General features: G+C 28.0%; 1 protein-coding gene across 3 annotated transcripts in view; it reads right to left on the bottom strand.

The window, feature by feature from the left end:
* Positions 1-27,813, bottom strand: part of LOC129958976 (microtubule-actin cross-linking factor 1-like) — a 320,795-nt gene that overhangs the window by 171,047 nt on the left and 121,935 nt on the right. The window contains exons 3-7 of one of the 3 annotated variants that reach the window (XM_056071738.1): positions 26,028-26,045; positions 23,868-23,921; positions 21,730-21,819; positions 20,001-20,078; positions 16,680-16,772 (exon numbers count right to left, since the gene is read on the bottom strand). In XM_056071738.1, the coding sequence (XP_055927713.1) occupies positions 16,680-16,772; positions 20,001-20,078; positions 21,730-21,819; positions 23,868-23,921; positions 26,028-26,045 (333 nt within the window). The remainder of the gene's footprint in view (positions 1-16,679; positions 16,773-20,000; positions 20,079-21,729; positions 21,820-23,867; positions 23,922-26,027; positions 26,046-27,813) is intronic. The other 2 variants (XM_056071741.1, XM_056071742.1) reach the window with 2 other exon arrangements.

Raw genomic sequence — 27,813 nt, 5'->3', positions numbered from 1 at the left:
GTACGCGACCCACGCCATCCACCCTCGGATCGCAGCAGCCCACCACATCATCTCATCCCAACCACTGATAAAGGTAAAAAGAGAAAAAAATAACACATATATTTCGCACCGATTTCGAACGAAATCAATATGGCGTTCTAATGCATATTTATCAAAACAAATGAGTCCTTAGTCCATATATGTTAACAATCTACTTGCGTTTTCTTTTCGTAAAGGACATACTTTTTTCTTTTTTTAACAAATTAAATTGTAGAAGAGGTAATTTTATATTTGATCAGTCTTTAATTGTGCTTGTAGGGTGTGTATGGGTAAGCGTGTTTTTTGATAATTAGTACAATAATGAGTTTAGTTAGCACAATTCGTACATCTCATTATGCCGCTCCCAGATCAGACTGATGAATGGATGAATGTATAAAGGAGTAAAAGCCATATTTGGCTAAGCTGAGTCAAATAAATGTTAATGAAGGCTGAGTTAGCGGTTCTATGTCAAATGCGTAATTTTCAAATTGACCAAAAAATTTACAATAGTATCATTATTTATAAGTAATGGCAAGGAAAGGGGAAGTGTAATTAAGTTAAATTAAAGACCTTGTTCTGAAATAACACGTTAGGTATTTTGAAACGTATATTTAATCGTGGTAAGTAAACGAGAGTGACACCTGGGAAGTTTCCTCTCCAAAATTCTACGCTATACTAGCAGCAGGACATTTGATCCTCAACAGCAGATTTAGCGTGCACCAGGTTCACATAACAATATTCGGTGGAATCGTGTACAGAAAAGGTAAAATTGACAGTCTGCTTGGTATAACATTGAGAAAACTGGAATGTACACATAATGGCATCGAACTTGTTTAATTGTGAATTAGAGACGCGGATATTTACGCATGGATATAATATTTTGTGACATGAGAAACATTCAAATAATCATTGCTGATCCGTCACTGCTCTGAATTTAACATTCATCACAATATGGTTAACACAATGAAAATATATCCTAAAAAAACTGAACAAATCCCAGCAATGAAGAGTTAACATTACAAAGATCCTAAATTTTTTTGAATAAAGTAGAAGAAATACTAAAGGTGATGAAACATCCTAACTTTTTATCGTCAGAATTTTCATTTATGATTCAAATTATTATAGTATCGACCAACATTTCATTTACTGAAAAAACAAACTTTTTAAACACATTTTTAAACATCACTAACTAAATTACTTTTTATCGTTAGAATTTTCATTTATGATTCAAATTATTATAGTATCGACCAACATTTCATTTACTGAAAAAACAAACTTTTTAAACACATTTTTAAACATCACCATGAATTTTACAATTTTTCATTTATCACCAAGAATATTTAAGTGATATCCGTTGACAATAATAAAAGATCCTCCATTTTTCAAAGTCCATTCGCTGAAGAAATTCTTAATTCGATTGGTAAAATAAATAAATGCACTAATTAATACTTTCTACTTCATGGCATTTTTTTTTGTGAGTAGAAATGACTTATTTGTAGAATATTATAAATTAATCTATCATTTTTTTATTAATTATATTATTATACAGGCATAAAAAAAATTTCGTTGCAATATTTATTTGCATCTATTTATTTAAGGTACCAGGTTTATTAATTATGGAATATTTATTATCCGATACTTTATTCTTAATTGAATTTAAGGAAACTGAAAACATTTGCACCATAAAAAAATGATTCTTCAATTTTTGAGTAATAAAATAAGGGGCATTTCATTGACTAAATGCCCCTGCTCTCCATTATCCATTACAAAATTGTGCAATTTGCATAGGTTTGAAAAGTGAAAAGTTTATAAATTAGCTTTAACAATGGATCTAACAGGAGCTCCTAGGATAAAAAGAATTTTTTGCCTTTTTCTCGAAACAAGTTTTTTTCGAATTTCGATACGCATAGAATGCAATCTATTCATTACAATCGTATGAAATTTTATACAACAATATTTATAAACCTTATACATCTGCTAAATCTATTTTTTTTCTTCTGCGCAATGGTGTTATTCTTTAAAGGTTAATTAACATGTAATATATAATTCTTTTTAGATTTTTATGTTACATACCATTCATTTTTTTTTGTCAATAGCATATTTAAATGAAAATAAGTTCACTCTAATTATTAAACGTATGCTAAGATATTAATTTTAGAGTGATTTTAATCGGAATTATTTTTTTTATGAGCGTACCAATTTGTGGCTATAAACTTGAAAACTATCGCATCACAACACATGTTCGATTTGCCATTAAAAAACAAATACTTTAAGAAACAAATTTTTTTCTACTGTTTTAATAATTAAAATAAATAAATCATTCCGTATGTCCTAAAATTTTCCATCTGATATCAAACTTTACTTGCGAAAAAAAAATCTCTTTTATTCATAGCTGAAATTTCGGTAATTTCCACTGTCGGAAACGTCTCAGTTCCCTTAAGACCTTTTTAAACTTGTGGAAAATGAATGCCATTAGAAGTTCCAATTCCATAGGAATAATAGTGTCATCATTATTCTACCGTTGCTTCAATCGTTTTCTTTTGCTTAAGAATGCAGAAAAATTCCCCATCTAAATTCAAAAAACGAAAGGGAAATTCTCTTTATGGACAAGAAAGTTTTCAAAAACTTTTTCAGAATTCTCGTAACGATATTTGTTATATAAAGAAAAAATCAAGGCCTTGGCGATATTTTTTATTTGACTTCATGATTCATCTGAAAAAGTGAGAGGTGGAGTAGGTGAAAAAATGCAATCAAAAACAGACAGAATCGTCTTCTCGAAAGTCATCAGCACGTGGCCTCAATATGCTGAAAATGTCGATTCTGTTTAACCGTAGGGGGAAAAAATGTGCATACCAAGTTCTTTTCTTAGACCTACATCTGCTCTCCAATTATTATATTCATAGATTCTTAGATTCTCTAAGGTTGTAATGTTATGAGTTTAACATTTATTTTAATTTAGCAGATTATTATCATTATTTTATTTTGCGAATCCTTTAAGTTTGTTCTATTTAGATTAAATATCCGATACAGAGACGTTGTAAATCGGAATCGGAAACAGATGGGAAGAATGACATCACGGAAAGCAAATCTTTTCATATTTTCCATATCTCACCAGAGTTAGCGTTTAACCCGAACGGCCCTGATTTAAATCCATCTGATTTTTGGTAGAAATACCTCATTGGTATCGGAAGTGCAGAGTGAAATATCGAAAATCAGGTGGTGCACTAATACCAATAAAATTGCATTTCCGAAGCAGGAGCAGTATTAGACAAGAAATTAGCAATAACAAGAAAAAAAAAATCGAATGTGTGCATCCGATTATCAATGTGGTCCAAATTCTCAGAACTTCGATAGAATCGATTCCTAAAGCTCCGATTTCTTTTTAACAAGCAAATGCAGCTTGTGAGCTTTTTTGAGAGAAATCAAGACATACAAAATAAATATAAGTTACAAGTAAAAAGAGGTTGCTTGTCAGTTTCAAATTCTTTAAAATATGTCGTTCGTTATACTTGCTGTATAATAATTTAAATTTATTTCAAAATGGCCTTTACCCTACATATTCACTATTTCATATGTATGTTAACTAAAATAAATGTCCCATTTGTACTGGATGTTTCTTTTATCATCTAATAATTTTTTATAGTTTATTTATTCATTTTTTTAAAAATAATTATAATTTACAATAGAAGAAATCAGATTTGATCAGCCTTACGAGTAGCTCTACAAAAATTATTTGGAACTAAATAAAGGATTAATTATATTTAAATTACACGTTTCATCAAGTAACGAATAAAAAAATTACCACCAATTCATATTTATAATATAAATATTAACTCAAATACAGTCAAGGGCGCTTTATTATTTTTTTCAACTGTTTTCAAATCTCGGTGTTTTTTGAAAACTGGAAAGTTCTCAAACACTTGATTGAGAATAGTTCTGGATTTTTTTTTAAATGAGAAATAGAAACTAGGATGGAAGTCTAGTAGTTGAAGCAATTCTTTGCGAAACGGATGAAATTTTCAAAAAAAAAAAAAAAAAATCCGATTTTTTTTTTTTTTTTTTAAGTCTAAAATAAGTTCGAGATCATTATGCATAATTTTACGACATAAGTACAAAGGAGCGTCTACGATTCTCAGAAGTTCAATATTTTGAAAGACTGGAGAGCACATTAACAGTCGACGCTTTTAAACAAACTTTTACCTACTTAACCGGGAAGACTAAATTTCAATTTCATTTTAATCCAGGATCTAATCATCCAGCTTCAAAGCATTCATTATAAACTATAACTCAATAACATCTCCGGGTAAGTATTATAATTTTATTTAAAAAAAAAAAAAACACGTTGAAACTTTTTTTTTTTTTTTTTTTAATTCTCACTAAATAATTTCCCGGTATATCGCATTCAGCCGGCATTTCCTCCAACCCGACAGGACACAAATCGGGAAACTGAGGTTATACTAACCGGTGAGAACTTTTATTTTGTGCCATAAAAGAATGCTTACTTTTAATATTTCAAATAAGATGAGAAAAATGTTAAATTATCTATCTTCAAAAAATTTATATAAAATAGAGAAAAATTTCGTTACATTTTGCTCTTCAGAAAAGTTAAATAACTTCATGTTGTCATACATATTTTTCTTCTCTTAGAGATAATCGTTATTTCTTACACTTTGATTATTCTTTTAACAATCTACATGCACTCGAATCGATAACTGTGCTCAGGGAAGGGGGGGGGGGAGAATGTGCTAACCAACAAAATAATTATCTTAAATGTTAGTCTGAAACAATAACAGGAATAGATAAAATAAAAAACCAGTGTTATTTTAATAAAATTTTGAGAATTAAAAGTAGGGCCTTAAACAAAAAGGGTAGCTTGTAAAATATTGGCAAATTAGATTGAATATATCGAGCAATTAACTCGATTACCTAACGATAGATGGCGCTCGCTCTGTAACAAGTGAAATTCATTATTTTTAAATTAAAGCGCTCAAAAATTGAAATTAAAAGGTTTCAGGTTGAAATTAAACGGTTCCGGTCACAATCAGGTTCCAAATACTAATAATATAGTAACAACCAAGAATTGTTTATTGCCTCTATCTAATTGCCTTCCTTTAAAAATTATAAAATTAAAATTTTTAAATTAAATGTTCGGGAACCAAAAGTTATTTATTTTGAACAATTATAACAAAAAAATGTATTGAAAATTATATTTTCCAAAACAATGCTTTTTTTTCTTCTTTCTTTCTTTCTTTCTTTCTTTTCTTTTTTTTTTTTTTTTTTTCTTTTTTGGTTAAAATAAAGTGCATTCTGCAGGTTGTTGATCCGAGTTCATATTAATTTGAAATTAACAGAATTATCGACAAAGTTTTATTAGTATATCAGGGAAATAATAATTAATAAAGCACTGATTTATTTCTAGTTTTCAATTAATTTTTGAAAATTGCGTGATTAATTAAATATTTTGGAGTAATCTTCACATCAAAAAATAAATATTATTTTCGACCGCGAAAAAATACTGAATAAATTTCAATTATAATATTTTATACACTTCACGCTTTAGAATATTTGTAAATGCATGAGAGATTCTGAGAAATGATAATTTTTATAAGTATTCGAAATTAGAACCTTGACAAACAATCTTAATATAAAAGAACGTTAAAAGGAAAGGAATGAAGCCAGATTTTTTTTTTGAATCGCTATTATAATAATTATAGTACATAAAACAATGTCAGTTCCAAAATATCAAGCTACAGAGTATATATGCGGAGATGGAAGAGGGAAAAAGTGTCATAATAAGGGATGTTCGTCTGTCATACTGTTCTTTTAACATAAAATCTTTCTACCGTAAAGTTCCGTTAATATGAGTTTTATTCAAATGGAAACAGCAGGAAACCAGGTAGTTAAGCTTGTCAAGGTGTGTTCAAAATTAAGATGAAATCGAAACGATGTCTCGAGGCAATAATTGCAGATTTCCATCTGTCTGACTGTCTGGAAATTACGTGAAAAACCCGTACAGATAAAGAGGAAATGTGAGAATCACTATATGATTAATAACAAAATAAATATAAAAATAAATGAAAAAAATTGATAAGAACCGTCACAAATTTATTTTTAAGATATAAAAATTACAAATACAAAAACCATAAACGTAAAATTCTTCACGTTGTTTTTAAAATTAAAGCAATAATTAGAGCATTAAAAAATTATACACACTTATTGTAATAAAAAAGCCGCTATTGATTTCCTTCATTAAAAAAAAAAAAAAAAAACATGGTTTTATTGATTCCGATTACCTCAGAAATTCTCAAGCAGATGAATACAGTTAACGAAAAAGCAATAAAAAAACTGGAAAGAAAAAAAAGATGACATTTTAACAAGTACAATATCAATAATTTTTTTAAGTCTTTTTGTTTGTGCATTATTTACATCGTTATAATTTCTATGATAATTTAATTTTTTAAAAATTAGATGATTAAGAATACATAACTGTTTCTAGAAAGAAAATGAAAAAAGAAAAAAAAAAGCAATATATATTCTTGTATAATTACAGATTTTATATATCGTATTTTTTCTTCGGATATATAAAGATATCATTGCATATTATAAAAAAGATATATTACATTACATAACGAAGAAAATGCATAAAAATTTACTATAGCTATATTAAATAGCTTAGATAATTAGCCCATGTTACTTCATTCTAAAATGGTCTCTTATTTCCTAATCCAAATCCTACTTTTTTATTTAATTACTTTTAACACGCGCTCTAGAAAATTGATGCTCACTGCAATTTCTCAAGCTCCAAGAGAAGGAATAAAATCCTTAACACCTATTCATTCCTTAAAGAGATACTTAAGATTCCTTTTCTTAAGTCAACACGTATCAAAAAAATCCCTATCAGAATCTTTAAGTAAAAACACTCAAGGGGAAAAATAATTTTCACTTTGCTCTTGTGTCGCGATGTAAACAGATACAACTCTTTGTTGTCGATATATCTCGTGTACAAAGTATTCTGTGGTAAAACACACACGCGCGCGCGTGTACACAGGGAAGATTAACGTTGTAAATGTTTCATGTGACCAACAGACAATAATGCCGATTACTAAAAAATTATTTTTTGTGAATTTCGTATTGTACTGTTTATTTCTGCATATTCATTTTGTATCAATCAAACATTAACGAAATTTTGCATAATCCATTTTCCTCATGATCAATGTTAAATGTTTCGCTCAAACGGCACCAAGATCTCTCATATCGGTGACTTTTGCTACTTTTTTGTATACCATGTATATCTGGGTCAAACACACATATTCTATGTTCAGCAGTTTCTCCTTCAGGATGCCAACAGACAAACACACATCGGCACGAATCAGTACAAATTCCAGTAGCCTTCGATGACTAGATTGTTTGCTAGGTAAACCTGCCTGCTTTATTTATTTCTATTTGATTAAATTGCCATATTTTTGCTACTTGTGCTTTCAGAGTTATAAAATCTTACTTACATTTCAGTGCAGTTTTAATTTGTAGATTCAAGGGCATGTTATTTTATTTTTCAATCTTCTTCATGTTTCATTTCACCACTTAAATATCTTTGATCTGCATTAATTAATCTCTATAAATTGAAGTATAAAATAATAATCCAAACGTAGAATTTAAGGAAGTCAAGTAAAACAAGAAAATAGTTCCACTGCATCTGAATGTATGGTCAAGAAGAAACAACAAAAACAAGCTACAACTAATTTACGGCGCTAACAAATTTACGACGATGTATCTAGATAATTCTCAGCCATCTTGCTGTCGAAATAATTGGATGTGCTTTAATTAGATAAAACTAAATTTTTATTATTACTTCATGGAAACGAGAGTAATAATAAGTTGCAGTGATTGCTGAGATGTTTACTTGCGTTTTGGCATATTTTCATAAATAAATAAAATGAATATTAATCATAATAATAACTGGCTGGCTGAAACGACCAAATATTAACAAAAAAAAAAAGAGTTACGAATACAAAAAGAGAGGTGAAAATTTTAATCGAGAGTATAATTTTTAAAAGGGAGAGGTAAGAACTGAAAAAAAAAAATCCATAATATTTTTTGGGAAGAAAATCGATTATATATTATTAAAATGCCGAATTATCATATCTTTTCTAAATAATAAACTGTCAACTCTTCACTTCTTTTTTACAATGACGAATATTAAATACGTCTTCGAAGCGTAACGTCTGCGAAGTTAAAAAATTAAAGTAAAAACACCGAGATAGAAATCAAACTCAAAAGTGAATGTTTGACGTCACGTTTTACAAGTTATTAATTTTGCGACCGACGCTGGAAAACACGTTAATTTTCACTATGATAAGAAATCTTGAAAATATAGTCAAAAAGAAGAAAGTTAAAGCGTGTGTGTAGTGTTATTGGAGCTCCTGCAAAGTTAAGGTTAAACTAAAAACCTGCTTTTGAATAATCTTGTCAGAAAAATAAATAAAAACTTCTGTTGCCTTGGCCTTAACAATGGAAGAAAACATGTGATTAAAAAAAAATGGTGAAACAATGGTAGAAATTTTTGGCGGGTAGCCTGTTGGCCAATGATACTAGTTGTGCTTTGTTTCATTCTGGTTCTCTGTAAAAGAAAGTTAAATGAAAAAATTCCGGACAGTTAGCTTAAATTGTTAATTGTGCCTGCATTTTATTTAGAGAATCCTACATCAAGGAATCATTAAACAGACCCATATGCATTGAACACATTAACTAAATGAGAAATATCGTTACATATAGACATTTATGTAAACACAGGGTAGCGGATTCAAAACACAGCTCCACAAATGTTAAATATGTCAGCGGCCTCTACTAGTGAGACGTGGAAATTTAGAAAGGCAGATGCCAGCTCTGATACCGTTAATGTCATTGGATGCCTCTTCAAAATTAACCCTTGAACATAATAGCTAATCTATTTAAATCAAGTTAAGCTATGACATTGTGGAGATGGACTTCCTCTTTTTATTAAAACGAAAAATTTGGATTTTCTTTCACAAATCATATAACCCCACAAGAATATTCTGCAATCAATTAAAATTTCTAAAGGTTTTTCAATGCTCTATAAAATTAATCTACCCAATTTACCAAGAAAGTAACACCCAGTCACGGCAAAAAAAAAAAAAAAAAAAAAAAAAAATGTTTTGATTAGACTTCACACGCAGCCAACATATGAACCCGAAAAAACTTTTGACGTTTTTAATTAAAACATAAAACAAATTTTTATCAGATATTAGCTGGGATATTTTACATGAAGCACATGAATTGGATATTTCTATATGAAAACAATCACGAGATTCTGCGAGAAACAGGTGTCAGTAGCAATTTGCACCTCTAATCCATTAAAAAGTACTTAATATTCACTCCCCGTCTATTACAGGCCTTGAATTCTTAATAGTATTTGGAACTAGTCAGTTTAAAACTCGATTTCGCACGGTAGTTAAGAAGAAAAAGGGTTAAATATCGAGGGGGGAGTATCATCGTCTTTAGAGAAGTGTTAATAACAGCTCAGTTACCTTGAAAAATACCACTCTTTCCTCTAAATCCATTAGTCATCGAATGGCCAGTTAAAAATAATTATCGGGGTCAGGTAGAGTTTTTCAAGCCTGTCATTTTAGGACATTTTTCCTTCACCTAAAGGAGCCACGTATGACAAAATTATGTATTTTCGTATCATTATTTCAACTTAGTCTCAAAGAAAACACAAAGGCACTAAAGGGCAAGACAAGAATGACGTATGAATAATAAACAAATAAAATAATGTGTGTGTAAGACACACACACAAAATAACTTTTAATGAGAAGGAATAGCAAACAACTATTCCAGAGAGCAGCCAATTAAGAGGGCGAAGTAGAGATTAGAGAATTCTCTAAATATATTGCGCGCTTTCCTAGCAGCAGTCTAAATTCTTGATGAGTTCCTAGTCAAATTCATGGGTAATCACACAACAAGAGGCTTGAAATGGCTACCTCTTCAAAACATAAGTAGAAAAAGTACAACTGTAGTAACCAGACAACTCACTCGGTCTATCGTCCAGGAAAGGACACGTCCAGATGGTGAAGCATTTCGCGCCCAAAAAGTTTTCATCGTTCTGAAACCACATGTGCCATGAAATTTTTGTTGAAACATCCTCCGACATCTCCAAAAGAAATGCAAGCCTTCTTTCTTCTTCTGCCATGGAACCATATCTTCTGCCTTAACACGTGTTAAGGCAGAAGATATGGTTCAATTAGATGATCACCGATTCCCGAAAAATGGGATGATAATAATAATAAATTCCTGCACAAATACTGCCACTGATGCGCACATAGATTAGCGGCATACAGATTTACATCCCTACATGCAAATTCATCGTGGATATGTATTATCATGTGAAGAAATTCTTGAAAATAACATCCCATTCAAAATCTGGACAAACAGCTTATCTGCGGCAAGATTCAGCAGAAGTCCACATGACAAAGACAATACATTATGATTATTTAGTGGATTTCTTGGTCATAGATCAGTAAACCATGATTCGGCACTTCTATGGCATGGAATGTGATACAGCAAAACAATCTATATTGTGTGCTTATACAAGACTGATGTAGCACCGTATCAAGAATCGTCTCTTCCATAACAGCCATTCAGGCTATGCCTTACGCAAGTAATCCGTTTGAAAATAGCTGTCGATGGAAGCACGAAGTTGTTTTAAGATTTAGCGTCCAATGATGTAAGAAAAAAGTTTGCCTCGTGTCCCGTTCTCATGTTGTTTCTCTGCTGTAGTTAGTATCTCCATAAATGAAATGCATATCAGCATTCCATAATAGCAAATTACTTTGTATCCACACACATTAAAATTGCAATTTACAGGTGTTTCTGGAAGTGCTTAGTATGGCTGATTTTGGTGGTTTTAAAATACGGAGGGCATGTGGTTACAATTGACAATGATGTCTCAGAATGGTATTCTGCCTGTGAAAAATCGTCCACATCCAAATGCTGAATTAGGGCATTTGATTTGTAAGTTTCGTTAAGTGAACAAAATTTATTTGATCATTTAACTTGATGAGAGAACTGCATTCTCAAGTTTAGAGGTAAATAATAAAGATTTCAAAGTTTAAACTATTGTAAGAGAAAAGAGATTTAGCATTATGTCTTTGCTCTTGTCTCTCTTTTCAGGCACATTTCGCTATCCAAGACTAACTATATATATTTTATATTAACACGTGCTTTGTGCACATTTCACGTTCACCAATTCAAAACAAGGTCAGGAGCTTTACATCTCACTAAGATTGTAGATAGCTAGTGTCGACAACATGATTCTAGACATAATCGATACTGCCATCAAGTATTTTAAGAAAGATTCGAAAGAAGAAAAAATTCGAAAAGTATCATGAGTACCAGAGCACTTTTAAGTAATTCGGATAATATTCATAGACTGAAGACGAATTTTTTCTCAAATACTACAAAGACTTAAATGTTATTTCACAAGATGATACTGACTGCTTTGAATTATTTAATGAAATAATAATAATAATAATAATAATAAAAACTGTAATGGAGTTTAGTCTCCCAGTATCAAATATTACAATGATCGATTAAAAATATTTTAGTTGAATTATATCTTTATTTTGCTATTATTCTGAAAATTTAATTTGACCGACTGATTATTGTCGCATTTACAGAAAGATCCTTCATAAGACTGAAAATAATAATAAAAAAAATTTACTTCTAACATCAGTCAAAAATGATTTAATCTCCTTAGATATTTTATCTATCTGATCCATACTGGGCAAAGTAATACATTATAAATGAATTTGCTATACATTTTGCAAGAAAATGAAATAATAAGTACTAAGTATAATCCTACTACAGTAATTTTCATACCAAATTATATTTTATCAGTTCACAAAGCAATTATTTTTGCCATTTGATTTATCAATGGTTATCCAAGAGATTGAAACACGGTTTTTATAAATTATTTAATTATTTATAATTCCTTAATTAATTATAATTAATAATAATTATTATTATTAATTAATTATAATTAATAATAATTATTATTAATTATAATTAAATTATTTAATTATTATTAATTCCTTAACTCCTTATTACATCAATTTGTGCAATGCAGTAAACAGTAAAATGCATCAAGTTGCCATTTTATAACCTGAAATTTCTTTCAAAGTTATATTAATCAATTTTGCAAAAGATCTCGCATTTCTTTGAGAAAATCCTATATAATACCATCTGTTCAAATTTGTCCTTGGTTTTTTTAAATATTCTGTAGATTTCGCAGATTAATCATTAATAAAGAAAATTTTGTCAATGCAGTTTTAGGTTGGTTTTCTTTTAGTTGTCTAAATAGAGAGAACTTGCATGTATTATTTTTTTAATAAAAGGTTCTACACAATGCTAGTACATTTATTAACGTTCTAGAAGTAAAAAATATGTTTTTGAAAATAGAAATATATTGTTCATATCATGAATAATACAATATATGGCTTATATGGGATATTATCTTTATTTCAAATGTCTTATGTGAACTGCAGGGAAAAATACATTAAACATCCAAAGATGCTGCTAATTAAGAATGGTTATCTTCAGATAGTTTACACTCTATTTCAAGTAGCATGAAAATTGATGTAATAATATGAATATTTACTTCTCTCCAATATATAAAAATAAAGAGTACTAACTGAGAATAAGCAAGAGAAATGAAGGGATTATTTTTTTTAAAAATGTATTTTTTGAAAACAATACAGCAGTTGTGATAAATTTTCTCTCATTTGAACTGAGATATGATTGTTTTGCAAAGTAGAGCTACAGCAAAGTGGGAAAGGGGTTATACATTTCTCGATTAAAACGGATTAAGGTCAAAACGTCAGAGTATTTATATCAGTTTTTAATACCAAATATAAAGAGGGCGTGAAAAATAATACTGTGCAACTGGCGCTTTTTACATTTACTTCCTAGAACAGTGATAATGTCTAGGAGTGAAAAAATATGTGCAGGACGCCAACTATCTTACAACTGGATCATCAACTATCTACATCACTGCTGCAAGATCATATTTTAATTGAACTCTTCAGAGAAATTACATTGCATCATATATGTGTACATATTGATTTCAAATCTCTTTAAACGAACCACGGTAAAATAAACCAAACTTGATTGTTATATAAATGGTATGTTAATTAGCACTTTAAAACTCATCCCATAATAATCTGTGGGATCTTTTCACAGGTAAAGAATGAATAAAAGTTCATCATTAAATAATAAAAACAATAACAACTTAAATATATTTTTTAATGTGCATTACGAGTATCATAGAACATATATCATTAATATAAAAAATAATAAATGCTAAACAGAATGTACAATGGAAAAATAAAAATTAAATAACCATTTTTTTGTCCCTATTCATTTTATAACTAATTCAAAAGTAACACTTAAAGTGGTGACAAAAATTTACAGATAATAAATTATTGCAAGGGGTACCGTGGGTACAACCGATTTCAGAATTCACAAAATTTTAATACTGCATCAAAATTTATTATATGAAAACCAGTTCCTTCAGCTGAGGTTCAGCAATTTTGAGACTTCAAGAATAGTTTTGAACATTTAATAATTACGCGAAGTTAATTTTTCTCAAAATAATATTTAATCAAAATGCATATATATCCAAAATATTGGATAACTTAATACATTAATTCTAGTGTAGTGATCTATGTTTTCATCTGGAGGTCCAATATCAGTACATATTTTATTTTGAATTGGGGCTAATTGAAACCTTCAGATGGGTCATCCATTCACAATTAGAGTGGCATATTATATAATCCAAATATAAAGTTACCAAAAAGGATTTTGGTTTGAAAATAAATTTTAATACAAAATATCAAAAACAAAAATAAACATTACACAAAACTTGAATTGCTCTATAGTCAAGTTAAGAAAAAAAAAATCGTTTTTTTTTTTTTTTTTTGGTTCGGGCAAGAACTAATTTTATTTTTATGCATAGACGTTTTTTATTGTTATTCTCATCCTTGGTTGGTTACACGGAACTCATCTTAGAAAATTATGCAAACATAAAAACGTATTTTCCAAAATAACAATTACAAAATAAACTAAACATTTACTTTGAGCTAACAACACTACTTCCTAGTGAGAAATTAAAAATTTATGGAAATAGAGATATTAAAACAAGAATAAAATCTCAATAAAATGAAAACGAATAAAGTCATAATATCCACACTAAATAATTAAGCAAGGCATAAAGACACTGAGAAACAATCACAGTTATTTGCAGGCTAAATCTTACTAATAAAGCTATTGCATTTAAAATTTTTTTTATCTCTGAACTCATTTTTCATAATCCAAAATTATATATAAGATTTCAGGCAATTAGTATATATCTACTATATTCGCTTCATTTACAATCATTTCTTTCCTAACTTAACTGGTTTAAGAGGGAAAAAATCCGCATAAAAAAAAATTATTACTGTACATTTTATTCTGAATATCCCGGCAATTCAATTGTTACACGATTAAAAATACACTGATTTTATTTGTAATTAAGTATTAAATATTATAGCTATAATTTTCAGTAAAGATATTTTCTAAATTTCCCACCCCTACATAAAAAAATCCCTAAGCAAACTTCAGAAACTTTGTGATTTTTAATTTAGGTTTATACACTATTTACTTGGCTTATCTTTGTAAAAGTGAGATATATTTACGAAGTGTTTTATCAATAGAAAATCATTTTACATACACAAATAGTTTGAAATATCCCAGTATTAATTAATATACTTTAATATTTCATACTGAGACGATATCATCTGTTTTTCATGAATAATATCTGATTACAAAAAATAAATTTCTTCTCACAATTAAAGCAAAATGGTTCGCCAACAGAAACAAATTTCCATCAGATATTTTGAATGCATTTGTATTTGCATTTGTTCTTTAGCTTCAATACATTGAGCATCTTATTATACCAATTATGTTTTTGGCAAAACATAATTTTAAGGTGTTTGTTTCAAGTATAGCATTTGAAGTTTTACACCAGTTTAAATTTGCAAATGCAATTTTCATGAAGGAAAAAAAAAAAAAACATCTAATAATATAATGTTATAAGATTTTCAAGTATGCTTTAAACGCTCTTGATTTCAAATGATTATAAACTTGTTCTCTAAATGGAAATAATGAATTGTCTCTATCTAATCCCGAATATTTTTTAAAAATTTCTGATGCTAATCTGAGGAATACCAAATTAATTTATGGTATTAAAATTAATTATTGAAATATGAAACATTTAATCTGATAGATATTATTAAAATTTTTGGTTCAATATTTTTTTACAAGATGCAGCTGTATTTCATCTCACCTTTCAAATTAATGTGCGATCAGTGAAGCCAAATTCACAAGAGCTGTTTAACCTTTTTTTTTTCCCCAATGACTGTAATTTAATCCTATATACAATCTATTTTCTTTTAAAACAATGTAATATTTAAAACAATGTATTCAGTTGTGGATTTGGAGATTTTGAGACCCTAGATTAAGACGCCTCTTGCAGTAAACAGTTCGATTCAGTTTTAGATTTTCAACTTAATTAGCATGTTAATGATTTATTTTAGGTTACTTTTTTATTTTAGTAATTTTGTGAAATATGTATACTTATATGTTTAATAACTGATGGCTGTTTGGTTATTATGACTGATGTCTGGGTAGTATTTACACTTGTATATTTATGCTTAAACAGATATTCGGTAATCATAAATACTGTAATTACATAATAAAACTGACCAATAGGAATATGAATTTGACCAATTATAGAAGATAAAATATTAATGCTATTCAAATATTTCTATAATTCATAGAATATGTATTTTTTACAAATTTATTTATTTGATAACTAAGCTTATTAACATTTTTTTTAATTGATCTGCCTGCAAACCTCCTCAACTCAGTAGTAATAGGCAGCTCCTTGTTTCTCAGTCAAAAATTTACGACGATTAGATCCAATAATTACCGTGATAACTAATATTCATACTTAAGCACATATCATGGCATGAGATTTATCGATTAATTTGTGTTCTCTTTTTCAGGTTTATTGTATAGTTTCAAAAGATAAAGTATGGATAAGATGGGGGAAAAAAAAAAAAACGAAAAAAAAACAGCCCTCCCATTTCACCCAATTTTTATTATTAGCTACATATATAAATATTTAAGACTATTATTGTATAGATAATAATAACTATAAGCGCCATGATAAATAAATCTCATAAGACATAATACCATGCAGCAAGCCTTCATCTCCAGCTATTTGTTAAATACTTTCGTCGTGACTGGACAGGAATTCCAAGCCCTTCAAAATCCTTAGGCATTTTTTTCCTCATAACACTGTTACCACAAAATTCTCAAAAATATTATTGCGTGGAGATACTGTATAGTATCTAATGTTAATCTTGTACTCCAATGTTGCATACGAGTGTATATGATATTTTTTTCTTCTTGTATGTGTATTTATTATTACACACATTCTCTATAAACTCTATTTCTGCTATTTTATTAATTTTATTAAATAATATATAAAATATACAGTTAACATAAAAAGAGTTCATAAAAGAAATTTCATTAAAAAAACATACCTGGAAATGAAGAATTATCGTCCATATTAAACCTAAAGTAAGTTTCGGATTTCCATCCACAATATCTTCTGGGCGAATATTTACAAGTCTGATCTGAAAACAGATATTAAATAATATGAAATTATTATACTTCTTAATGGAGACCATTGAATTTTCTAATTTGCAAGCAGAATGATTAATTTAACTTAGTTTAACTTCCAATTTGAAGTTACATGGGGTTATTAAAGAATGGTAGAGATAAATGCTCACTAAAAAGTAAATAAACAGGTTTTGTCCATTTGTTATAGAGAACATATATTCCCCTCTCAGAGGTATAATAAAATCGAATATGAGACAGCCGTATTCTATAAATGAATGTTGTGATTATATTAACGGCAGAGTAAATCAATACTTATTCCATAAAATTTTCATTCTATAATTTAGAAATCTAGTATGCACAATTATTTGAAATAAGGTAATATAAGAGTTTAAGCAGAGTGAATAACAAGAGGGTTATTATAAAATGCCAAACTACAATGAATGTTGCCGAAAGGTATAATTATAAAGCACAAGAAAAATCAATGAGCAATAGTTGCAAAATAAATTTCATTTTGGGAGTTATAAATAATTTTATGACCACAAGAAACTCCATCACCGATTATCATGAGTCAAAATAATAAGAAAAATGTAACTCAGGAAACAATTTTGTATATCTATATGGAAATGAGAAAGAACCTTTAAAGAGGAATTATGAGAGTCAAGATATGGAATATATAAATATGAAAGGTACCTTTAATATCACAATAATGGAAAAACTTATGAAAAGAACAATAACTACTAAGTGAAATACCTGTTATTTATTTAATTAAAAACAGAAGCTATAAACATATCTCTAAACTGAATACTTTAATCTCAGCATGAAGTAGAAATACAATTAAGAAAAGAAAAACATTAAGCAAAATTAGATTTATTCACAATTATTTAACCCTTTCATTACTTGACAAGACAGGCAGGCATTCAGTGTAATTTTAGATATATTTCTAGTGAACTGAAAAAACTTTCGAATCGAATTTCTAAGTAAAAGGAGTTAAAAATATAAAAACGAATTCAGAAAGTACTTCAACCTTGGCAAATATACAATTTCTACTTGCATCAAATCGAGTGTTATGATTAAAAATATTGAAAGTGAAATTAAGTGAAAAAAATGAAGGCAAACTTCACAAATGCAAAATCAGGATTTCCTTTGACTATGCTGAATACTATCATACTATCTGAATATCATATGAATTTAAATTTTTCAGTTTCTGACGATGCAAATTACTGATATTACAATTTCAAAGCAAAAAACCATAATATATTTCTAAAATAACAAAACTGTACTCGACAACTATTTAATAATTTTTATAATACACGAAAGATGGTTAAAATTAATTCTAGAACTATATAATTGTAATTCTCTAAATATAAAAATAATTGATGATTAAAAGGCAATGATTTTTATAGTCTCAAATCGACATTTTACACATATTACTGAATAGTCTAAAGTAATTCATTTTATTTCGGTTTCATTTATTTACTGCTCACGAATATTTGCAAGAACCTATCAGACAACATATACAGAAAGAAATCGCAAATGTCTACAGACAAATTCTGCATTTTATATGACAAGATATGATGAACAGAGAGGAAATTTAACAGAAATTTGATGACATTTAACATTTCCCTTTCACAAACATGAGATACTTCAGAGAATTCTAAGTAGAATTGTAGAAGCAAATTTAGCTTTCAAATAATGCAAACTGAAGATTGCTTTTAATAAATAAGGAAACTCTAAATAATTCTCTGATTACAGATTGAAGGTATAGAAGAAATGAAATTAAAGAGAAACAAAAAACAGAACCAAATATAATAACAAGGACAAAATGCATTAAAAGTGTTTAAAATGGCTCCACTGACTTTAAGTACATTAAAAATTGACTCCACTTTTTAGTTTAGAACATTAAAAAGCGACTAATATATTTTGATGATCATTAGTCAACTCCATTAATGAACAGAGCAACAATTCTATATCAAGATCTTGCTTCAATTCGGATGTTGCAGATTTAGGATAAGTTGATACGGTAATGTAATCAAAAAACGACTTCTTGCTCTTTATAAAATTAGACAGGTTCCTTGTTGTAAATTAAACATAAATATGATTATATATTACAATGTAAAAATTTATCTGTCCTGATCATGATAAGTACAAAATAGAATACATCGTTTCCCCAGACATACATAAATTGTAAACATATGTATGTAGTTTCATGCTTTCTTAAATGCTGCTTAAAATATATATTATTTCAGCGGCGGGGTCTTTTAATATATTAACCGAAATATTTTCCAGTAAACTATGATCTAAAATGGATCTTCTAAATTTTGATTCATAGTTTGGAGGCAAAAATATATGGGTTTAATTCAACAAAAGCTGAATATAATTTAACAAATTAGTTTATTTCAGAAAAAGTTTTTTGAAATTAAATTCTCAATTCAACAACTTTGAAAGCGATCAAGTAATTATTCTGAATCCTAAAATCACAATCCATAAAAAGATTCCGATTTTTCCATTACAAAATGTGTAATTTTTAACCCATCTTTTATTTTTCTATAAAAAGATGGGTAATTTTTTTAATAACTGTTTAAAAAAATTCGTATTCGAAGCAAAAAAGTATTGGGAAAAGATTATGAATTAACAACAAAAACTATCCATTTCAATATAAAATAATCTATAATTAATATCTGCCATTCTTCTTTGCATGATTCGAAAGTGAGCAAAAAAAAAAAAATAAATGGAAGATAAAACTGCTAAATTTTCAGAAAGAAATTGGTAGATTAATCTTTGAGTCTAATATAAGAGAATTAATTACAAGATATTTAATAAAGTATTTAATAGTTGGGAAATTTTTACAGGTTCAAGGCTCATTGGCACTGGAATCATAAAAGGATAAAGTATGGAAGTGAATATGCATACACTTTTGAACAAAAATCGAACACTGATAAGAAATTGCCAATATTTGGAATCTAATTTATAGGTATGAGAGTAATATGCAACATTTTTGCAAACAGATAAATAAATATATTTAAAATCACTCGCAATTTTGTATTCAACAAACAATTTCAAAGGATACAAACAAGCAGCAATAATATATAATCAAACATAACATTTAATTAGGATAAAATAAAAAATAACTAACTAAAATTTTGTATCATATACAAAATAATTTTTAGAAATCATATTCATATTCAGAACGCAAAGATGTATAAGAAACTACGGCAAAGAAATTTAAATTAAACAGGACTTACATTGCGATTTTTTAAGAAATCTAATGCTACTTGAACATTTTGTAACTGATGAAACCTCATGCGACCTCTTTCTCTGGGCTGTAACAGAAAAATTAATTTTATAATTATTTTTATAGTTTTAAAATGCATGAAAAATTCATTATTTCATTAAAATTTCAATGTTAGACCATTAAAGTAATTTTAAAATTTAATTGTAAATACACTTTTACATATTCTAAAATAAGAAAAAGTTTGTTCACAAAACATTAAACTAGGTATTAAATAAAAACCTGTTTCTGAAATCAAACAATGCAAACAATAATTTTTGTTTCATAATTATTCACAAGATATATTAGGAATGCTACTTAGTTACCGAAATTCGTTTAGAGATTGTTTACTTTTCACAAGCAAGCACCCTTCTTAAATTTCGCGTGTAGACGACATCACAAAGGTTTCCTTTCAGAAACACAATAAGAAACGAGATAGATGGGTGATTGAATGAATAAGGTATTTTTTTTATAATTGCTATTGCCGAAGGCATCAATCGCCAGATAAATTTTATGATCTCACTTTCTCGATAAGCAATCCAAATTGTTTATAAATATAGAATTTCATCTTGAGTGATCTGCTTATATATTGAGAAATACTGGACTAACAAAATCAACACTTGATTAAACTGTAAGATTTTGAATTATTCATCGTATTTTAAAACATATCGTCTTTAATTTACTTACAAAGCATGCTATTTTCAATTATATATATATATATATATATATATATATATATATATACGAAATCTTATATTTTTAAAACAATAAAAGTCCGATTTTCCGAAATGAAATATGTAGCATCAACAATAATAATTTTAGGATAGGATCTTTTTAGGAAACAATTACCAGTTTCAATAAATTCATCTATAATAATATAAAAAAGCAGCTTTTGTCAATTACAATAGGAGATGAAATGTTCTCTTTAATAAAATATCAAATATTTAAACAGAAACCATCTTCTAGATTTAACTATTTTTGAAATCCCACTATAAACAAGAAAACTGATGCATAATGGATATAATTAAACATACTAGATATTAAAAGAAAAAATGAATACAATATCAAAAATAAAAATTGCATTTTATGTTCAATATATATCACTCAGAATATGAAATGCAGTTCTATCTACATAGCACATAAATTAATTTTACAGACAAATATATAAATATATGAAGCATGTCTTAGAAATTAAGATTTTATCAATAATTATATTTATTTAACTTTTCCAAATAAATATGCAACAGAATGCGGCACAAAGAGATGTCTTGCTTCGAAATGCATATATAATTTATAAAGTAGAAATAAAGAGCATTGCAACTTTTATTTTCTACAATGTTTCATTCTGAACATTCATCCTTCCTTTTAAATTGATGTTTTCTGTTGAGTTTGATACAAAAAATTAGCATCTAGAAATGGGAAATGAATATCGCATTTTTGCAAATAAAAGTGAATAACATTTAAGTAGTAATAATAGCATTAAAAGGTAATTTCCGACGGCACAACTTTACAGCAATATTATCATTTCCCCCATATATAAGCATAAAATTATTAAGTATTCAAATCCCAATAATATTAGTTTCTATACATAATTGCTGCCTTGCAGCCTAATACAAACCAGTAAAATGTATGATTTTATTTACTGACAGCAGTTTCAGATAATTAAATGTGACAGTAAATCATATGATCAATTCAAAAATTACCAATAATTCTCCAGAAAGAACTTCTAATAATGATATTAAGTTATGTCCATCACGTAGATCCTCAAACAGATCATCCACGTGACGATTAACCTAAAAAAAACAAAAAACACAGGAAATTTAGTGAAATAGTCGGCTAATATTGTTTACAAAAATGAACAAAATAAAAATTCACTTATAAAACGTCAATAATTTGAGAAATAAATAAATAATACATAAATATTAGAAATAAGTAAAATAACAAAACAAAATTATGTTTAAGAATTGTATTCTATCATTCAAAAGCTTTTTACCACATTTTAAAGAGCACTCCGCAAATATGAAAAATGGATTATACGGTTACCCTTCTTATAATTTCTAATAATGGATTGGAAACAATTTAAGAGCTATAAAATAAAAGGAATTCTAATTAATTGTATTTTCCCAGCAGTTTATATGTATGCAAATATCCTGTCTAATAGAGAAAAAAATTAATATTGAAGAAAAATTCATTTCATTGGCTTCCAATTCTTTCTTAATGCCTCTAGACATCTCAATACAAATTTCAAATGGAAAAAATTATTTAAATATGATTTAAGAATAAAAAATTTATTTCCCAAATTTTATATATTATAGAAAGTAAAACAAAGAATTCCAATAGTTTATGAATGGCATCATGTAGAGATGTATACTCCGTGTGGATTTTCTAGTTCGATTTTACACTCCTATTCCTTTCTTTTGTTGCACAAAATTCGAAGTTTGATTTTTCAAAAAATTAAGAATTCCTTCATTTATATCGAAATGTATGAAAACACAAAAATTTAAATTGACAGGTCTTACTTTGCATATTAAACTTCGTAAATAATATCTGGAAAATAAGAGCAATCTTTCTTACTGTATCATGCTAACGTACATCTTTGATGCTCTATTCTGATAAATACTGGCATACTCCCCCGAATTTTCTAAGTAAATTAGCATTTACTTATATTTGTATCCATCTCATATCATGAGAGCACTCTTTAAATAAATACTTTGATTAAGGGGTGCACAAGTAACATACGCATGGAGACAGATTTTATTCACAAAAAAAAAAAATAATAATAATAATAACTATTCAATTAATAATAAGGAAATCTCCACTAAAACATTCCTTATTTTCTACAATGTGAGCAAATACATTAAAAATAATGTTAAAAATTAGGTATATTGGCTGAAAGGAAACAGTAGCACCGGTATTATTTTCTTTTTAGTGATCCTTTTATACCATAAAAGAAAATTTCATTCACTTACCATAAAAAAACATCTAAAATTCATTTTCACATGTATATAAAATCAAAATGTTAAAAATATGAAAGTCATGATTTTGCAAGTTTTGGAAGAGAAGTGAATTAAATGAGTATAATGAGGCGTAGATCAAAAAGTTAATAGCCTTGCACTGTTGTACTGGGGCGGGGGATATCTTGTATGCACCCATCGGGCGCATACCCGATGAGGTTCAAAATTAACAATCTTCCTTCGGGATAGAAAAGAATCGCAGAAGGAAGAAAGGAAAAGAGACAAAAAGGAAAAAATAAATAAAACCAAAAATTAACACACATTTTGCTGAAAACGTCTGTCGTAAATATCTTAACAGTTAACAGACGCTTCTCTATCTTTGGCGAAATCATGGCTTTCTAGCCGCCTAAATAACTTAGATATAAATAATATTATACATATACATTGCTCATAAATAATTCGCAAATAGTTTTCCAGAATATTGGGCGCCACTCTTTTATGCATAGTTAAAAGCTTGTAGTTGGTGCAATTAACTACTGATTTTTCACTATAATAAATACCAAAAATTAACAAAACGGTTATGAAATATTTTAAATCATGAACTACACAAATCAAAATATCATATATGAGTTTATTAAAGCGATATGGAAAACTAAATGCGATTAGTATGGTGACATACCTTAATTGTATCAAATTTTGCTTTAAAAAAAAAACTTAATTTTTAGCAAGTATAAATACACAAGAAAAATTGTTAATCATTAAAAACACTCATTACTGAAAAAAAAGCATGTTAATCTCAAATGGAAAGAATATTATTTTTAGCAAATGAGCAGGAGAATGCAGTGAAATAGAAGCATAAAGTAGTAGGCAGGGGCAAGAAAACTTACACCAGGGGTACAACAAGATCGGCAGGAATAACAGACATGTAAGCATGTATAAGTCTGAAAGAACAAAAGTTAGTTGATATGATTAGATTCAAGGTAAAAATAGGGTTTTCACTTAATATAAAGATATAAGGAAAATTTCTTTTTAATATACATCATTATAAGTAAACTAATTAAATATATATGAACATTTTACAAGTAACTAAAAATAAAACTATTTTTGAATACAACAAGTTGAAGTTTTGCAATATTTCATAAGTTTACAGTGAAACTTACTAAATTTTAAGTAATTTTGTATAAATGAATTCTGCACATATTTAAAAATGAATTAGCAAACAATATTTATACATTTTAATAATCCATTCAGCATGCACAAATTTATTCTAAAGTAGCAGTGATTTAATATGGTAAAATTTGGTTATCTGCTTTCTGAATTTTGATTCTTTAAAGCAGAGCCAGATACAAAGATTTTGAAAAAATTTCAACAATCACAAATAACTTCAAATTTGTAGAGAAATAAGACATCATTCAAAAAATTTATAACCACTAGATTATTCCTATCTTAACAAGAGCCCTGGTGACCTAGACTTCAAAAATAGAAAATGTTAAAAATTTTGAAACATAGGTTTCGAATTTATAAAGACTGCGCATCTAGCAAGAAGCAGTACTAGCAGTATTGTGGAATAATTGCAGTACTATTACTCCATAATGAAACTTTGTGTTATGAATTTATAAAGTCTCGTGAAAGGTGAAGACTAGAGCAATATTGATTATTATTGTCATTATTTGAATCTCTACGTACTATATGCGTAAGCAAAGTCATTCTTGGAATTGAAAAAACTCAAGCTGTCAAATAATTCACTAATGTGCTGGATGTCTAGCTTTAAAGCTTTTAGCTTGTAGTTGAAGACAGACTGAAAGTGATTTGATTAATGCAAGCTACGAGATATTGAAACTGCTACACAGTTATTTGTAATAACTGTTTTAGTTTGGAGATGATCACTTCCAAGGCATGGAATCACCATTAATTGTCGCTTAGTCATCATTAGAGCAAGCGAAACGATTTAAGTTCTATACCTCTCAATGGAATGACGTCAATACTCGGTAAATGGATACTAGTGCCGCCTCGGCCCACCCAGCGTAGAATTTACGGTTTTTGCTAGATACATTGGTAGAGATACACTTCAAACATCTTTCTATTTCTAGCTTTTGATCATTAAAATCTGCTAAATTAAGCATTCATCAAATATCAAATGTCCAATCAATTAACAGTTGAACACATGTTGTCCAAATTAAATTCTTTGCGACACAAGCGACATATTAGTATGCACCAAAAAGTTTTACAAAATGTTTGTGCTTTATACTGTATTTTTAAAACATTTAATTACACATAATTGTAAATCAAGTTTATATATACTAAGTTCCATTGGATCGGATAAAAACATTTCCAACCTTAAATTTCTAGAAGATAAGTTTTCTTTCGTTTTGCTCAATAAAAAATTATGATTTGTACCGATTTGCATGCAAATAAGTTATGTTCCACAGCAACTCCAGATTTAAGGTGAAATTCAGTGGCGGAAAAAGTTGCAAGATAAAATAGTTTATACAGGATTCAAATTAAGAGCGTGAGTATTCTCGATAGTGTCGCCATCTATAGCCACTAAATTGTAATAAAGTTAAAGCAAAGAGAAAACACGAAAAGAAGTAGAAACAAAAAGAATTAAAAATTTGCTTTAAACCTAATATTATACAGAGAATCTCATCAAAAAATTCAAATTAGAAAGGTAATAAAATCGATATTCGATTTATAATTAAAGTCTGGTTTGACAGATTTTCCAATAAAATCCTACAGCTAATTTGATTTCTTTTAATATGGAAAATAAAAGTTATAAAAAGAAAATACATAAAAATAATGAGATTCTATAGATAAAATCATTTTAGTTGAAAATCTCACAAACATTTTATATCCTTAGTACACATACTTAAATACAATATTTTAATAAATATAGATGCAATAAAATATTTGATAAATAAAAGTGAAGGAAGTAACTCCTATCATTTAAGTTAGTGACAAATTTTTCTCTCAAAGATTAGAATTATCAAAATGAGATAAAAATGCATGCAAAAAAGGCAGGCACATGCGTAAAAGAAGCAAGCACCAACCTCAAGATATCTCCAGTGCTGGAACATGGTAAGAGATAGAAAGAAAAATACTCAGTCAGAAATTGTATATAAAAATACAATACTTAGCATTACTAAATATGAATACAAATAAAACGTAACAAAGTATTCTTATTATTACATTTAATACAAATAAGAATTTTGCATTAATTATAAAGACAGATTATAAAAAGAAAAAATATATAATTTATACATAACAATTTTAAAAGTTATGTTTCATACATAGTTATATAATTCAAAATACTTTTTATTTATTTCATGATACTTTCATTCCATTTACCGTAAATAACTCTAAATTAAAAGTGAAAAAGAAATTCTTAAGACAGAGTAGACTTTTTTAATGTACGTAACGTTCAGTTCATATGAATAAATAATGTTTTATTTTTGGCTTTGACATTAAAAATATTATAATTAATAAATAAAAATCCAAGCATTTTTCCCTCCCTACAATTTTAAATTTTCATGAAAATTTATAGCTATGAGTGGCATAACTAGAAATTTTCATATCTGTAAGATTACGAATATAAGACAGCTATTTTAAACGCACAATTGTATTAAACATAAGAAGAAAAAAAAGTAAAGAAATTTTTAACCATTGTAGAATGATTGTAAACAGCTAACAACGCATTAAAAAATCAAGAGCTGCACTGGATTATGAAAATTCTTCCACTGACGTCAGAAGAAAAACAACGCATTATTATAAGGTTTCTGGTCAATGATCAATAAATTGTAACGAATACATTATTTTCCACATTATGAATAATTTCCCGAATAAAATGAGCTATTTAATCAGTTTTAGAATAGTTTATATCACATTATTTCTCCAATTTTTTAATATATTTACCAATATAATGACTTTCAACAACAATATGAATTGACGAAAAGTATATACAAAAGCACGATACCATATTCATTATAATCTAATTTAAAGTTTATCTGAAATCGCTAAATCTCTCTATTAATGTAAATACCATAAGAAATACGTCTTAATGCAACCACATTAAATGTTGCATGGAATAACATCAATAGTTTTAGACAACATTTTTTAAAGAGAATTTCGAACATAAATAATAAGATTCATCATAAAGTACATTTGAGGAAAAGACTTGATCGCGCGCCAAACAGATGGCAGCTTGAAAAAATCGAATATTCGATTTTGCTTATCTCATAGATTCGATCTTGTATTCTTGCAGGTGAGTTCGAAACGCTAAGATTGTTCAAATGGATTTCAAGTTAAAGGAAACATTCCCTCCCCCCCTTTTTTTGTTCAAATAAATTACATGTTTGGTGCAAATTTTACAAAATACTATTCGTAATCCTACACCAGGAAATAAAATTAGCAGAAAGAACTGCATATTAATATACACATTCTGCATTTTCCCTGACACTTGAACATACACAATACAAGAATTTGCGCAACGTTCTCAATTAATTCTTTGTGACAAAGGAGGTTTAGAAATGAGCTAGCGTCAAGAAAATATATAATTCATTGTTTCATCACCATCTAAGATTATTGTGATGAAAATAAAATGACATGTCAGACAGATAATCAATAATTTACTACTATCTGTTGGATTAGGAATTTCGGTATAAATGTTACGTAAGAAGTTACAATAGGAATTCTTTTGTAAAAGAATAATATTATAAATATTTTTATTCGCATAAGATAAAAAAAAATCCTTATTTTCAAGAAAGATATTTGAAAAAGTAATGCAGCAAATGTAGTTACTTATGTATATCGGATATAAGAGTTTATCCATCAAAAGCA

This window comes from Argiope bruennichi, chromosome X1 (genome assembly GCF_947563725.1).
Source record: "Argiope bruennichi chromosome X1, qqArgBrue1.1, whole genome shotgun sequence".
NCBI classification, from domain to species: domain Eukaryota; kingdom Metazoa; phylum Arthropoda; class Arachnida; order Araneae; family Araneidae; genus Argiope; species Argiope bruennichi.
This window is presented reverse-complemented; position numbering and strand designations above follow the sequence as displayed.